Source organism: Sander vitreus, chromosome 12, assembly GCF_031162955.1.
Source record: "Sander vitreus isolate 19-12246 chromosome 12, sanVit1, whole genome shotgun sequence".
NCBI classification, from domain to species: Eukaryota; Metazoa; Chordata; class Actinopteri; order Perciformes; family Percidae; genus Sander; species Sander vitreus.
Window position 1 is genome coordinate 28,648,974 of NC_135866.1, and position 16,292 is coordinate 28,665,265.

General features: G+C 41.9%; 2 protein-coding genes across 2 annotated transcripts; both read right to left on the reverse strand.

The window, feature by feature from the left end:
- Positions 1–9,126: 9,126 nt before the first annotated feature.
- LOC144526280 (tripartite motif-containing protein 16-like) lies at positions 9,127–10,945 on the reverse strand. Its single transcript, XM_078263648.1, has one exon. It carries the CDS (start codon positions 10,943–10,945, stop codon positions 9,371–9,373), a length of 1,575 nt encoding a protein of 524 aa, XP_078119774.1. The 3' UTR covers positions 9,127–9,370.
- Positions 10,946–12,484: 1,539 nt separating this feature from the next.
- On the reverse strand, positions 12,485–16,229 carry LOC144527155 (uncharacterized). The gene is made up of 2 exons (XM_078265062.1): positions 14,833–16,229; positions 12,485–14,400 (listed from the first exon to the last, which is right to left on the reverse strand). Exons 1-2 carry the CDS (start codon positions 16,108–16,110, stop codon positions 13,993–13,995), a joined length of 1,686 nt encoding a protein of 561 aa, XP_078121188.1. The 5' UTR covers positions 16,111–16,229; the 3' UTR covers positions 12,485–13,992.
- Positions 16,230–16,292: the final 63 nt, after the last annotated feature.

Sequence of the window (16,292 nt, forward strand, 5' to 3'; positions counted from 1 at the left end):
TCACGTTACTGAGAATACTGCTGTTAGAAGGTAATATATGAAGTAGAAGCTAATTCTGACAGCTGTAGGGCAGCTAACATTACCTTTAACTATCTTCATGGAGCTCCCAGCTAAGCTAACGTTAGTTGCTAACGGTTCTGAGAAGAGACTGTACATGGCGCTCAAACAACTTAATTACCACAGAGGTCAGGGCAACAGGTCTGTAGTCATTAAGTCCTTTGGCCCTTTGTTTTTGGGGACAGTTATGATGGTGGTCTTCAAGCAGGCTGGTAATGACATGTCTCCAGTGAGTTGTTCTGTCTCTTGAACAGCCTGTTATGTCCATGTCTAGGATGGAGATCTCCTTGTTGGTGTCAGGAATGTCCCATTGTCTTTCAAAACAAAAGTAGAACTCATTCAGGTCATTGGCATTGCACAAGTTGTTAGTGGAGTGGGCAGTTTTAGGATTGCAGTTGGTGAACTCCCTGAGACCCTTTCAGACAGAAGCAGAGTCGTTTGCGGAGAACTGCTGTTGGCGTTTCTCAGAGTACAGTCTTTTAACTTCTCTAACAGCCTTGATAAACCTGTACTTTGACCTTTTAAACCTGTCCTTGTCCCCACTCCTGAACGCTTCTTTCTTTTCCAGTGTTAGCTGTGTGAGCTTATCTGTGAACCAGGGTTGGCAAATTATACAAATATTTATACATGCTTGGATTTCTATCCACATTTTACTCAAAACTGAAGAGACTGTGACAGACACACTTTACAAAGAAGCTTGTATATTATTTCTCCAAAGATTTTTCAATTCAAAGAACAGAGAAGGTCTGATTACGACACAGAGCAGGAGAGTGACTTCATTCTCTGCCCAGGACGCCATTACTGCACTATATCTGTACATAGCAAATATATCTGTACATAGCAAATATTTGTTAATGTCGAGTACTGAACTTTTAAAAATTTGTAATAAAAAAATCTGAATCCGCCTTTGATAACTCACCAATGGAAATGGTGCAAAATGGAGCCGCGCGTATAACGCTTGTGGATATAGAACAAATGTTGTTACAATGCACAAATGTTTAGGTTGGTTATCTGTAAGAATATATTACTCTATTTATTATGTGTTGTTTTTTTTAGGAAAATTCTTGTAACAAAGAAACCATCTATTTTGTGTAATAATTTACCTTTCAGTTTAGATATACATGACTGCGACTAGACATGCCACAAGAGGTAACTTTACTTTACCAAAAGTAAAGACAAAGACTGTTAAACAAATGGTCATGTATAGAGCAATGCAAGAATGGAATGTGTTACCTGACCAAATAACACAAGAAAGCAGTAAAAGGAGATTTAAACGTTTAGTTAAAACATATCTCTCACCTGTCCCTGAACAATTCAACAAGCATCCCCCAAAACATTCCTGAACATTCAGAAACCTGTTTCTGCCGAATGCAACGGGCAGCTACAAACAAAGTCCAGAAAAAAACTCCTTTTTTGACTACCAACGTAACCCAGATTATGATGATGTATAATTTCAACACAGACATTAGCTCAAAACCAAATTTAAATAATGTATTCCACAATCACTAAATATAGCTACATGTTCTAGACATTACTAATGAATTAATAATCTGCAACGCTACCAAACCTCAGCCAAGTGACGTGCGTCGCCGCGATGTGTAGTTACATTTTTCGAGAGGTGCACGTCAGGCTACGGCGTAGGGTCCGGCGTAGGTTCGTGTCTCCACGTACCTACGTACGTAGCAACGGCGTAGATTTTACGCAGAAGTATAAAACAGCCTTTAATCTCAATGAGTATTTTCTTGTTTAAAGCTATAGTGCGTAGTTTCTGTCACCCCCATGAGGAATTCTAAGTAATGACAACAAAACTGTCGGCGCGTCCACATGATACAAGCCTTCCGCACCACCCCCGCTCTCTTCCACACAGTTGCTAGTAGCCAAGGAGGACACGGAGGATTAAAAAAAACATGATGGACTCGAGTTTCTGCGCGGGAAAGTCCCCGGACGCCACAATCTTCTGAACATAGCCATACTGAGAAATCCAGAGAGAGTTGTGTGGAGCTGATAGTCTTAATTAGCTTTGTAGCAACTCATTTGGCAACGGCTTGAATGTAACAGACGTTCAATAATATCAAAATGTTATGCACTAAAGCTTTAAATGAAGGCTAAATTGAAAGGTCTGTTTACGTCCCTCTCCTCGTTGGTGTCAGGACTGTCCCATTAAAACGATAATAGAACTCATTCGTTAGACATGCACAAGCCGTTAGTAGAGTGGGGGGACTTGAGGTTGGCCATTGTTGATCTCTCTGAGACCCTTTCAGACACAAGCAGAGTCGTTTGCTGTTGAAGTTTCTCCGAGTACAGTCGTTGAGCTTCTCTAAGAGCCTTGCTAAACCTATACTTCGACTCTTGCCTCCACTCCTGAATGCTTCTTCCACCCTGAGCTGTCTGAGCTTAGCTGTCGACCAGGGTTTACTTAATGTTCAAAAAACTATTTTATAAATACAAATAAACGTATTGGATTTCTATCCAAATTTTGCTCAAAACTGAAGAGAATGTGACAGCCACACTTCACAGATATGCCTGTATATGTCTACAAGTCTGTATTAGTTCAGATGGTAATGTTTTATTTCATTCATTTTCATCGTACACGTCAACTTTAAACATATGGAATCAGAATCTGCCTTTAAAAACCTTATATCATTTCATTTAAACTCCCCCTCACGTTGTTAAAACTCCCCAAACTTCAGAAACAATATTATCTTTACTTTGTTTTTTCAATGATCATACAGTTTTTCTTTTTCATATCTTAATTATGATTATATTTAAATACATTCTTGAATTAGAAAGTATATTTTATAGTTTATTGACTTATAGCGGTTTAGTAACATTGATATAATAATATCTAAGTGTGGCTACACTATATTTTTTCCTTCTCTCCTGCACCATTAATCATCTTACAAACAACAGTGTAATGCTGCTGACACAGTGACTACGTTTACATGCTCATAATATTCTGGTTTTTGCCCTTATTCCGAAAAAGACGATATTCCCACTAAGCTGTTTACATGGTTAATGAAAGTGAATATTCCACTAATATTCCATGTAATATTACATGTAACCGCAGATAACTGCCGTTGTATTTTCTCAGAGTAGTTTGACTTCTCAAAGCGCCTCGATGAGCCTGTACTCTGACTCTTTAAACCTGACCTTGTTCTTGTGATTACAAAGTTTCATTGGGATTTTAAAGTATATCATCTTTTAATGTATAAAATATTTGGAACATTTAAAGGTTGAAATGGCCTTGAAACACTGTGCTAATTTTGCAGTTTTTAACATTTCCTAAGTTCATTTGAATGATGACATTTTCCCCAAAAAATCCATTAATGGACACATAAAGACATTAATGGTGTTTTTTAGATGGTGAAAATGTAACACCAAACAAGAACATCAATATTAGACCATTCTGCAAAACTGGAATATTGTCTGTGGAGCTTTAATAATTCTTTGTTTTCTACAATATCAGCACATGGAACTACAGTGTAATTACGTTAGGGAAAGATTGTGGTTTTATGGGTTTATGCTTTTATAAAGTTGTGTCTGCACACTTTGTACATTATACATGGTATTATCTCTCTTTTATTCACTCTTCTTTTTCTTCTGTACAGCACTGTCTTTAACAACTCACTACTTCTTGAAACTTTGCCAAAAACATGTCCCGCTAAGAAAAGTGCTAATTCTGTTGGGAATTAATAACATTTTCATGAATAAAAAGAATCAAGGTTATAACCAGGGGGTCTTTTGCACATATGTAAGTACGGTGGCCGACAGGGGCAAACGCCCTGCAACTTAAGAAAACACACGTAAATAGACAATACACAAGCAAATTAAGAAAACATCTTCATTAATTTGACAACACATGCTGCATTCAGCAAACGCGCTGCAAATACACACAACACAACCAAATACATAAACGCGCTGCAAATACACACAGCACAACCAAATACATAAAGGCACTGCAAATACACACAACACAACCAAATACATAAATGCACTGCAAATACACACGGCACAACCAAATACATAAACGCACTGCAAATACACACAACACAACCAAATACATAAATGCACTGCAAATACACACGGCACAACCAAATACATAAACGCGCTGCAAATACCACAACACAACCAAATACATAAACGCACTGCAAATACCACAACACAACCAAATACATAAACACGCTACAAATACACACAGCACAACCAAATACATAAAGGCACTGCAAATACACACAGCACAACTAAATACATAAAGGCACTGCAAATACACACAACACAACCAAATACATAAAGGCACTGCAAATACACACAACACAACCAAATACATAAACGCGCTACAAATACACACAGCACAACCAAATACATAAACGCACTGCAAATTTGAAACAATGCAAAAAGAAAAGCACACAAACCCAGAAAACAAAACAAAAAAACGCAGCATCCAGATTACACAATGGAAGTTCTCCAGACCTCTAGAGGGAGCAGCTGAGTGGAACAGCTGGATTTTCGACCCCATGGGGAGAGAGCGCTCTGCCTTTTTATTAGAGTCGGGTATGGCTGCAGCCTGGAGAACTCCATAGACTGTATATTACATTCATATTATTATTATTATTATTATTATTAATGACATAATATATTAATAATATACAGTCTATGCTCCCGTCTCATGCCCTCCCGGCTGGTGCCGTCCCCGAGCTTTGGCTTTTCAAAATAAAAGCTTGCGTCTGGTCCGCTATGTCTTTGTACTTTGGTGTGTTGGATGTTTGTGAACTAAACAGTACGGCAATCATGCTAATGAATACAATAACTGTTTCAGCAGATGTCTTACTTACAACACGATGGAGTTAGCAAAGCAGTTTTGTGTGAGCGGGATTTATTCAGTTTGATAAATCCCACGGTAAATCGGCTGGTTTACTAAACAGGGAGGGACTAGACATCCGGTCTGTTTTTTGTATTTCAAGAGCGAATTGCTCCACAATATGAATACAGATTGATCACCTATTTTGTTGGTAACCGTTGTTGTATAATCACAATATTACACTTGAGGAGGCCTATATTTCAGTGGTGCGCCTTTCAGACCTCGAAATTAAACCCTCTCATGTAATATGGCTAAAACAAACGTCAACGTTAAACGCTGATGCAGTTTTAAATGTTTTATTACCACGAGTTTACAGACGTCTCTGATGATTGAGTATCTGACCTGAGCCGAGACACACCCACCAAACAGGAGAAAACATATCTCAAACATAGACTTAATATTCACAGTCTATGCAGTTGCTCTCTCTCTCTCTCTCTCTCTCTCTCTCTCTCTCTCTCTCTCTCTCTCTCTCTCTCTCTCCCCGTGGGGTCGATAATCCAGCTGTTCCACTCAGCTGCTCCCTCTAGAGGTCTGGAGAACTTCCATTGTGTAATCTGGATGCTGCGTTTTTTTGTTGCATTTGTTTTCTGGGTTTGTGTGCTTTTCTTTTTGCATCGTTTCATATTTGCAGCGTGTTTATGTATTTGGTTGTGTTGTGGTATTTGCAGTGCGTTTGGTTGCAGTTCCATATAGGGGGCGCTCACAGGCCAGTGCAGAATGAATGGGACTCTATGGAGCTATACCCCTCAAAATCCCAAATGTCTAGTAATTTGAATGTTGCATTCGAAACGGGAGGCTAAGAAAATACACACTGCTGGGTGTTAGATTTTTGTTTTGTTTGTTTTGTTCTAAAAAGCCTTTTAAAATGTCAATGACATCATACACATATACGGCCAGAGATACTGCTTTACGGCAAGCTCTGAGTCGCTTCCTTTGTTCTCTCGAAGCATCGACAACACAGCTGACAGGTTAGACTCTCTGTTAATACAACACAGCTGACAGGTTAGACTCTCTCTGTTAATACAACACAGCTGACAGGTTAGGCTCTCTGTTAATACAACACAGCTGACAGGTTAGACTCTCTGTTAATACAACACAGCTGACAGGTTAGACTCTGTTAATACAACACAGCTGACAGGTTAGACTCTCCCTGTTAATACAACACAGCTGACAGGTTAGACTCTCCCTGTTAATACAACACAGCTGACAGGTTAGACTCTCCCTGTTAATACAACACAGCTGACAGGTTAGACTCTCTGTTAATACAACACAGCTGACAGGTTAGACTCTCCCTGTTAATACAACACAGCTGACAGGTTAGACTCTCCCTGTTAATACAACACAGCTGACAGGTTAGACTCTCTCTGTTAATACAACACAGCTGACAGGTTAGACTCTCCCTGTTAATACAACACAGCTGACAGGTTAGACTCTCCCTGTTAATACAACACAGCTGACAGGTTAGACTCTCCCTGTTAATACAACACAGCTGACAGGTTAGACTCTCCCTGTTAATACAACACAGCTGACAGGTTAGACTCTCTCTGTTAATACAACACAGCTGACAGGTTAGACTCTCCCTGTTAATACAACACAGCTGACAGGTTAGACGCTCTCTGTTAATACAACACAGCTGACAGGTTAGACTCTCTCTGTTAATACAACACAGCTGACAGGTTAGACTCTCCCTGTTAATACAACACAGCTGACAGGTTAGACTCTCCCTGTCAATACACGTGCTAGAAAGAGGTTTGCTAATGTTTTAAAGACCACGCCGAAATATTCACTCTGACATTCTGGTTCTGCTTTGGATGCCGTTAAGCGGGATCTCCGATCGTAATCAGTCCTTCACTGACCAATCGGCATTCACTAGCAGAATGCTAGTGTGTTATGGGCAACAACGACTCAACCTGTAAGAAATCGAAAGGACACAAGTACTCGTTCATTCAACTTTTGACCATGATCCGTGTTGAACTTGCAAAAACTACAATCAGATCTGAGATTTCTCAACGACAATCAGGCGAAAGAGACAAATGTAGCCGTCTAGCTCCATAGAGTCCCATTCATTTAGCATTGGACCGCGATCACGCCCAGTGGAACTTTGGTGGAACTGCAACCAAATTCTGTCAGCTGTGTTGTATTAACAGGGATAGTCTAACCCGTCAGCTGTGTTGTATTGACAGGGAGCGTCTAACCCGTCAGCTGTGTTGTATTAACAGGGAGAGTCTAACCCGTCAGCTGTGTTGTATTGACAGGGAGCGTCTAACCTGTCAGCTGTGTTGTATTAACAGGGAGAGTCTAACCTGTCAGCTGTGTTGTATTAACAGGGAGCGTCTAACCTGTCAGCTGTGTTGTATTAACAGGGAGAGTCTAACCTGTCAGCTGTGTTGTATTAACAGGGAGAGTCTAACCTGTCAGCTGTGTTGTATTAACAGAGAGAGTCTAACCTGTCAGCTGTGTTGTATTAACAGAGAGAGTCTAACCTGTCAGTTGTGATGTATTAACAGAGAGTCTAACCTGTCAGCTGTGTTGTCGATGCTTCGAGAGAACAAAGGAAGCGACTCAGAGCTTGCCGTAAAGCAGTATCTCTGGCCGTATATGTGTACGACGTCATTGACATTTTAAAAGGCTTTTTAGAACAAAAAAGCCACTTTAAAAAAATCTAACGCACAGCAGTGTGTATTTTCATAGCCTCCCGTTTTGAATGTAACATTCAAATTACTAGACAAAAAATGATATCCTGAGAAAAGTGGATTTTGAGGGGTATAGCTCCATAGAGTCCCATTCATTCTGCACTGGCCTGTGAGCGCCCCCTATATGGATCTCTGGTGGAACTGCAACCAGTTCAGAAGCCGGAAGTAATGAGAGAGTGCAACTTCTTGCCTTATTAGAAATTCTTTGGCTCTACCCCCTGATGAAGATCTCTGGCCTAAATAAACACACTACATAAAATGAATCGGTAAGTTACTACCAATATCCAAAAAAAACAAAAGATAAGCAATCATTTCTTTACTTTTTCCCTTAAAAGAGGAACTCAAAATGACTTTTAACACCACTAGTCATGATGTACTACTCCTTGTGTTTTTATGATACATCTTTCATTTTATAAAACATGTTCTTAATAACTAAAACATGCTGAGTCGACCTGAGTTAACCTCCACTACATCTGTGATTAGCAGGAGGAAGGCGCCCTCTTGTGTTGTGCATTAGGGTTCACATTTGTATTTGTTGTGATGTTAACTTCACCAAATTAATTCTCACTTTTTTAAGTTTGTGTAATAAATCCTCTTTATTGACTCAGTGCACAAAGAAAAACGTGAGTTTTAAAAAACACCAAGTAATAAAAAACTCTAAACATGGACACTGTACTTTGTGGTGTTTCAGGATGAAAAGTGCCTCAGATATACTCTCATATCAGTGTTACATTCTCTCCGTCAGGTTTTTATGATCCCCTGAATAAAGACAAAAAGAAAATACTTTGTTGATGTTTATTCATCATGTAGAACCTTCAGTTGGTTCACACATCCCATCAGTAAAGTCAGTTCAATGAATCTTGTTCAATGATTTCATGTACAGAGTCACTTTATCCACACAATCACTATGTTTGAACAGAATCTAAGCTATGTAAAATAGAATAATTAATGAATTCCTTATGGATTATGATCATAATTACAGTTATATAACAGCTCATATGTCTGCTAGACAAATACATGTAAATGTGAGTATAGATTTCTTTACACAAAATGGTGAAATCCAAAGTTAAAATAAAAATGAATAAAAGAACTCAGACATTTAGAGCTCAGAGAAGTTCAGTTCAGGTCAACAAACATCATCATGAGCAGTGATAGCCTCCGTGGCTGAACAGACACAGGAAGGAGCTCAAACATTTACACAACAACTAATGAGAAGATGTCAAAGGACATCCCATAATGTTTGATTGACAGCGGATCTCTGTGCAGTGAAGAAATGCCACCACAATCATCTCTCAGAAACAAACGTGGAGACAAAATAAATTAGTAGAGTTATACATTAGAGTTTAATTCTTAAAGGTGCCCTGCCACACGTATTTCATTACTTTGTGCTAATGTCTGAAGGTCTACCATGGACTCTGTAACATTTTTTTGTGGAAATATGTGCCAGTTCTCATTAATATTCAACGAGCTAAGCTGCTTGACTCTGATTGGGTAACAGCTAGCCAATGAGAGCCTGGCTATCAGCATCCTCTACCCAGTGCAACTGGGCGAGCTCATGAATAGTAATGAGCTCAGGCAACACCACGTCAGACTGACCAGCTTTTGTAATTGGCCTGATTTCTCCGCTTATTTCTTTTCAGCTGACAGAGGAGGTAGCAGTTCATTTTCACATTCACGACATAACACAAACACATATGGACCTAACATATTTCAAAAAATGCAAGTAAAAACGGTTTTGTGTGGCAGGGCACCTTTAAATAATTTATGTATTTTTAAGTGTACAGAACTCAGCTGTGTCTCCATAAACTAAAAACCCAACTCCAGCATAGAGCGGCTGAGTGAATGTGGTCTGGACTCTGTGGAGGAGAGTCATGGTTTCAGAGACGCTGTAGAAGGATAGAATACCTGCACTGTGATCCAGGTACACTCCTACTCTGGGGGTCGGAGGACCTGAGACGGTAGTCCAGATTTTGTTGAACACAAAATCAGAACCCTTTATGTTGCACTCTAACGCCCAAGATTTGTCATTGCTTCCAAATGCACATTTATCCGGGTCACCTCGTCTGCCTATGTTCTTGTATGCGACTGCTACAGTAACTGTATTCTTTCTCCACTCCACCTCCCAGTAACAACGTCCAGTCAGACTCTCCTTACTCAGGACCTGAACCCAGCCCGAGAATCTGTCTCGGTGACGAGAATAAGACTGTTGTTCTTCCATTACTGTTGCTCTTCTGTTCCCCTCAGATAATAACAGCAGTGTGTGTGCTGTGTTTGGATCCAGTGTGATTAAACGTGAATATTTTAACAATTCAGCTCTGGTCTTGGGCTCTGGTTGTGGCAGCAAAACATCCACTTCAGTCACAGCCTGGGAGATATTTGTCCATGTCTCTCTCAGAACGTCCTGTAGTTTGTCTCTGACTTGTGACACAGCCGCTGTCACATCTTCAAAGTAGCGCAGAGGACGGATATTAATGTTGGATGAGTCTGTAGATTCACTGAGTGGTGACAGTGAGGAGTAGTTGTGTAGAAACTGGTTGTGATCCTCTGTGTCTGAGAGCTTCTTCAGCTCAGCGTCTTTCCTCTTCAGCTCTGTGATCTCCTGCTCCAGTTTCTCCTGAAGCTCTTTGACTCGACTCACCTCAGTTTTCTGCTGCGATCTGACCTGCTGTTCCACATCAGAGCGTCTTTTCTCCATAAGACGTATCAGCTCAGTGAAGATCTTCTTACTGTCCTTCACTACTTTACTAGCCGAGCAATTGATAGCCTCCACCTCCCGTTGAAGCAGCTTCACATCTTTCTCTCTGTCCTGGATTCTCTGCTGGATGTTTTGTTGATTCTCCTTGAGCTCTTTCTGCCTCTCAGTCCTTTCTGCTGCAGCTGAGACTGTGTCGTGGCCTTGATGTTCATCCACAGAGCAGAGATAACAGATAAGCTGCTGATCAGTACGACAGAACATCTTCATCACCTCATCATGATGAGAGCAGATGTTCTCCTGGAGATTCTTGGAGGGCTCCACCAGCTTGTGTTTCTTTAATGGAGCCACAGCATAATGAGGCTGAAGGTGTTGATCACAGTAAGAGACCAGACACACCAGACAGGACTTGAGGGCTTTCAGTTTTCTCCCAGTGCAGACATCACAGGCCACATCTTCAGGTCCAGCATAGCAGTGATCAGCAGGAGCAGCTTGGAGTCCAGTCTTCTTCAGTTGCTCCACTAAATCTGCTAACATTGTGTTTTTCAGCAGTACAGGCCTCTGTCGAAAGATCTGCCTGCACTGAGGACAGCTGTAGATTTTCTTCTTGTCCTCTTTAGCCCAGTGGCGTTTAATACAGTTCATGCAGTAGCTGTGTCCACAGGGAATAGCCACCGGACCCTTCAGAAGATCCAGACAGATTGAACAAGAGAAGGTTTCGAGCTGCTGCAGCACAGGAATTTCCCCAGTGTGGGATTAATAAAGTCTATTTTATCTTAATGAGCCATTTATGCATCATCAGTCTCCACTAAGACTCAGGCTACGCCAACTTCTCCATCTTTATAGTACAACTTTTCATATTTAAAGCGCAGTAAGGACATCCATCACCCCCACAAACCACACACAGATAGCTCATCTAACAGCTTGAACCCACATAAAACTGGTATACTCACTTACTTAGTAAGTTGTGTAAAATGTGCTATTTTCATATAGATAGCCGATGATGTTATAATCCACGGCGAAGCAAAGGTACCCTAGCCTATAGATCTCAAACTGAGATGAGTGCTATTTTGGTAAATGAGTTCTCCAATTTGCAGATACACTATTTTAGTTTGACGGGAACCTTGACTAGCTAAACTATCTGAGACTTTTTAAAGTTATAAGCAGCTTTTAACCTGCAGCATATAACCTAAAAGGCGTCAAGCAATTTCCCTTCAAAAAACAAAACACATTGTAATTCATTTTGGCATTTTTATTTTGACTGATGACAGTGCAAAATATAACATCACAACAACGACAGTTTGTTTTTGTCTCCATCTCTCCATCTTTGCGTCTTGAGAGTTTACAGAGGCTTGCAAAAGTATTCCTACCCCTTGAACTTTTCCACATTTTGTCACGTTACAACCACAAACGTAAAATGTATTTCATTAGGATGTTATGTGATAGACCAACACAAAGTGGCACATAATTGTGAAGTGGAAGGAAAATGATAGATGGTTTTCAAATTTTTTTTTACAAATAAAAAACTGAAAAGTGTGGCTTGCAAAATATTCAGCCCCCTTTACTCTGATACCCCTAAATAAATTCCAGTGCAACCTATAGACCTTTTTCACAGCAGACATGTTGACATGTCCTAGTAGGAAAAGCACAGGTGTATTCCAAACCATTAATGATGGCTGCATTCCACTTAGGAGAGGCCCTGGTATGGTGCATGCTGACTCACTGAAATAGCTCACTGGGACACTTGATGGAAGTGAGCCATTGTTAAGGTTATCAATCTCAGCTGTGCTTTTCCTACTATGACAAGTCAAAATGTCTGCTGTGAAAAAGGTCCATTGCCTTCAGAAGTAACCTAATTAGTAAATAGAGTCCAGCGGTGTGTAATCTAATCTCTGTATAAATCCAGCTGTTCTGTGAAGGCCTCAGAGGTTTGTTAGAGTCAACATTAGTGAACAAACAGCATCATGAAGCCCAAGGACCGTACCAGACAGGTCAGGGATAAAGTTGTGGAGAAGTTTAAAGCAAGGTTAGGTTATAAAAAAATATCCCAAGCTTTGAACATCTCACGGAGCACTGTTTCAATCCATCATCCGAAAATGGAAAGAGTATGGCACAACTGCAAACCTACCGAGACATGGCCGTCCACCTAAACTGACAGGCCGGGCATGGAGAGCAGAAAGCCGGGCAGGCAGAAAACCAGACAGACAGTTCAAGATCCCAGTAGCTTAAAGACATCACACACAACATACATCATAAATAGGATGATAGAATAACAAATCCACATGAATAATATGGACAAGAAAAGATACTAAATAAAAAATCTACATGAATGTACTGAGGGATGTATAAGCATGAGATGCTTGCAGTGACAGGACAGGTAAGGTGCTCTATGGTAAGGTGCTCTATGAGAGTGTGTGTCATGGTGGTAGTGCAAATAAGCCCAATAGTGCAAGGATATGTAGATATAGTAATATAAAAACTATAGCAGTGCAAGGATAAAGTTTTAAAAAAGACGGCATTAAATATGGGCATTAGAAGGGAATAAAGTAAAGTAGGATAGACACAAATCAACAGTCAATATCAGAGGTTTGAAGTAATAGGGTTACAGCCATTGTTGAAGTTAGAGTTCAGTCCAGGCTCGGAGAAGGAGGGAGGGAGGGGATGTGCATATGGGCTAATATAGCCAGTAAACAGTGTAAGCAGCAAACAGTGGGCCAGTGGACAGTCAGTACATAACTATTGTTATAGAAGGTAGTGGAAGTGGTGGAGAGGGGGAGAGGGAAGCAGCCAAGAGGCCCCTGGTAACTCTGGAGGAGCTGCAGAGATCCACAGCTCAGGTGGGAGAATCTGTCCACAGGACAACTATTAGTCGTGCACTCCACAAATCAGGCCTTTATGGAAGAGTGGCAAGAAGACAGCCATTGTTGAAACAAAGCCATGAGAAGTCCCGTTTGGTTGTTCGCCACAAGCCATGTGGGGGGCACGGCAAACATGTGGAGGGAGGTGCTCTGGTCAGATGAGACCAAAGTTGAAGTTTTTGGCCTAAATGCAAAACACCAAGTGTGGCGGAAAACTAACACTGCACATCACCCTGAACGCACCATCCTTGGTAGTGGCAGAGGCAAACACAGGGCAATCTTAGACGAAAACCTGTTAGAGTCTGCAAAAGACTTGAGACAGGGGTGAAGGTTTACCTTCCAGCAGGACAACAACAACCCTAAACATACAGCCAGAGAGCTACAATGGTCTGGTTTAGATCAAAGCGTATTCATGTGTTAGAACGGTCCCGGTCAAGGTCCAGACCTAAATCCAATTGAGAATCTCTGGCAAGACTTGAAAATTGCTGTTCACTGACGCTTTCCATCCAATCTGACTGAGCTTGAGCTATTCTGCAAAGACGAATGGGCAAAAAGACTTGCAGCTGTAATTGCAGCGGAAGGTGGTTCTACAAAGTATTGAATCAGGGGGGCTGAATACTTTTGCACACCACACTTTTCAGTTTTTTATTTGTAAAAAAAAAAAAAAAAACTGAAACCCATGTATCATTTTCCTTCCACTTCACAATTATGCAGCACTTTGTGTTGGTCTATCACATGAAATCCCAATTAAAATACATTTACGTTCGTGGTTGCAACGTGACAAAACGTGGAAAAGTTCAAGGGGTAGGAATACTTTTGCAAGCCTCCGGTAGTTCAACAGTCGACACAAAACCTCTGAGGTTTCTGTGAGCAACTCCCGCAAACAAATCGTTTGCACCTTGCACAGTTGTCCTTGGTTTTGTTGCGAGTGCATTTGCCCACTTGGCACTGCGTCTTCTTCCCGGGAGCGAGGGGCGCGCAAATGGAGGCCGTGATGCGGACGGCCGTCTTTTCAACTGCGGCGGCGATCTTGGCGTCCATGTGGTTCTGCCGGAGCTCGGACGCCAGTCCCAAAATAAACTCTCTCCTGCTCTCTCTCTTGCTGAGGCATTGCTTGTACAGTATGTGAGCGTTGATGGCAGCCAGGTCCAGCATGTGGTAGAAAACTGCAACGGGCCAACGGCGAGTCCCTGCTTTCACCGAGTAAAGTCTTGCCATCTGATCGAGAACATCCACGCCGACCTAAAGAAATAATAGAATTTAGAAACGTTTTGGTCAGATGAGTCAAATCTAACATCTGTCACTTCTCTGCACTCCTTCAAAACATCGCTCTTTACTTACTTGCATGGAAACTGTGACTGGACTTTTGTTTTACATACCCAAATATTCGGGATACTTTTTGTCCTTTCCTTTTGTTTATGTGTATACATGCGAGTATGGGTGTAGGTGTGCGTGTGTATATATATATATATATATATATATATATATATATATATGTATATATTTCTGACATAGAAACTTTTGAAAATGGGTCAACTGACCCCAAGGACAACAGGAGGGTAAAACAAAATGACTCAACCCAATTAATCGGTTATCAAAAATAGTTGGCGATTAATTGAATACTTGAAAAGTGATTACAATGGTGATTAATGTTCGCAGCTGTTGCCAACACACCTTAGTGTGACTGTAGTCCGTCACCGTGTCTGGTTTCTTCTTCCTCTCAGCTCCGATGAAGACTGTGGGATGCTTAGTGCTGAGGATGAAGATGCTCTTGTTCGGCTTGCTTCCGTAGATAGTGAGCGACGCTTTCCCAGCGGTCATCACGGTGGTGGAGAACAGTGCTGTTGGTGTGTTCACTTTTAAAGAGGGCGGCAGCTCCCGCCTGCTTTTCTTCACAGCGCCGAGCAGGCTGGTGTCGTTTGCAATCAGCTTGTCTGCCAGGGAGAGAGATGTGAACGAGCTGCCCGTGGTGACGGTTCTTCCTCTGCCTGTGAAGGGCTCCACGAGTCGCATCACCGCCGAGTCAGATGCTCTTTCTCCCGCTGGATGAGTGGGATCTTTCCCCAAATACGGAGACGCATTCAGCGTGTATTTCGTGTCAACGTCCGCGGCTATCAAAAACTTGATGCCAAATTTGTCCGCTTCTCTTGCGATGTACTGTGTGAAAGGACATCGGGTTTTTGTCGGGAGTATCTGTTCGCCTACAGTTATGTTCTGCCCCGGCGTGTAGCAGGCGATGCTGTTCTTCACAAAACCGCCCCAAGTGTCGGAAAACAAGGCGAATTTGTCAGCCAGCACGCGCTCAGCTCGCGTGTCCTTGTAGTCGAAACGCAGACACTTCATAATCTGTCTGTACCTGTTTCGTGGCATGGTCTCTTTGAAGAAAGTCATCCCAAACGTGTCTGACCAATAGCTTTCCATATCCATGTTTTTTCCGCCGTATACTCCGCGGACGTAGCAAAGAGCAATAAACGCCATAAGCTCGTTGACAGTTAAATCCCACGTTGCCTCGGCAACAGAACATTCTCTGATGTGTGTTAGCATTTCCGCGTCGACTAAGCACAGAAAACTATCCAAACGGCTCGCTATGCTGGATTTAGCATGTTGAGTTGGGCCTGCTGTCTCTGTGAAAACCAGCCTACCTGAACTAAACGCACTCCCCGCAGCTTGTTCTTCCCACACGGTTCCGTCTCTCGCCCTTTCCGTAACGGTATGTCCGGGTGTTAGCTTAGCGGGCTCGGTTCGGGGCTTTTTGCGGAGAGGTCCAGGCGAGACCGGGTCGCACTCCGGCTCCGGTTCACAGTCCGAGTCAGACGTGCCGCTAGTGTCCTCCTCTTCAATTTCAAAGTCCAAGTCTGACCCGCCGTCCGAGTCCACAGAGTCCATGTTCTGCAGACATTTCAGAGCCTCCTGGACATTCATTCTCCTCTGTCTGCGGGGTCGGCTTGCCATTTTCCCCACAGAGTCCTCCCTTATACAAAAAGGGAATCCTCCTCCACAGACTCGAGAAGCATAGCTCGTGTCCTTTTCTGTCCGTAACCATAGTAACACAACACGGGAGGAGGAGCCCTGGAGGCCGAATGGGACCGAATAATGCTTTCCCTTTTATCTATTTTAAAAAAAAAAAAAAATAG

What these genes read in the sequence shown, in the direction of transcription:
- LOC144526280 (XM_078263648.1), bottom strand. Translation starts at nt 10,945, where the DNA reads ATGAACTGTATTAAACGCCACTGGGCTAAAGAGGACAAGAAGAAAATC.
- LOC144527155 (XM_078265062.1), bottom strand. Translation starts at nt 16,110, where the DNA reads ATGGCAAGCCGACCCCGCAGACAGAGGAGAATGAATGTCCAGGAGGCT. An exon ending in CGGACTACAGTCACACTAAG is followed by an intron (nt 14,401 to 14,832) that starts GTGTGTTGGCAA and finishes TTATTTCTTTAG; the next exon opens with GTCGGCGTGGATGTTCTCGA.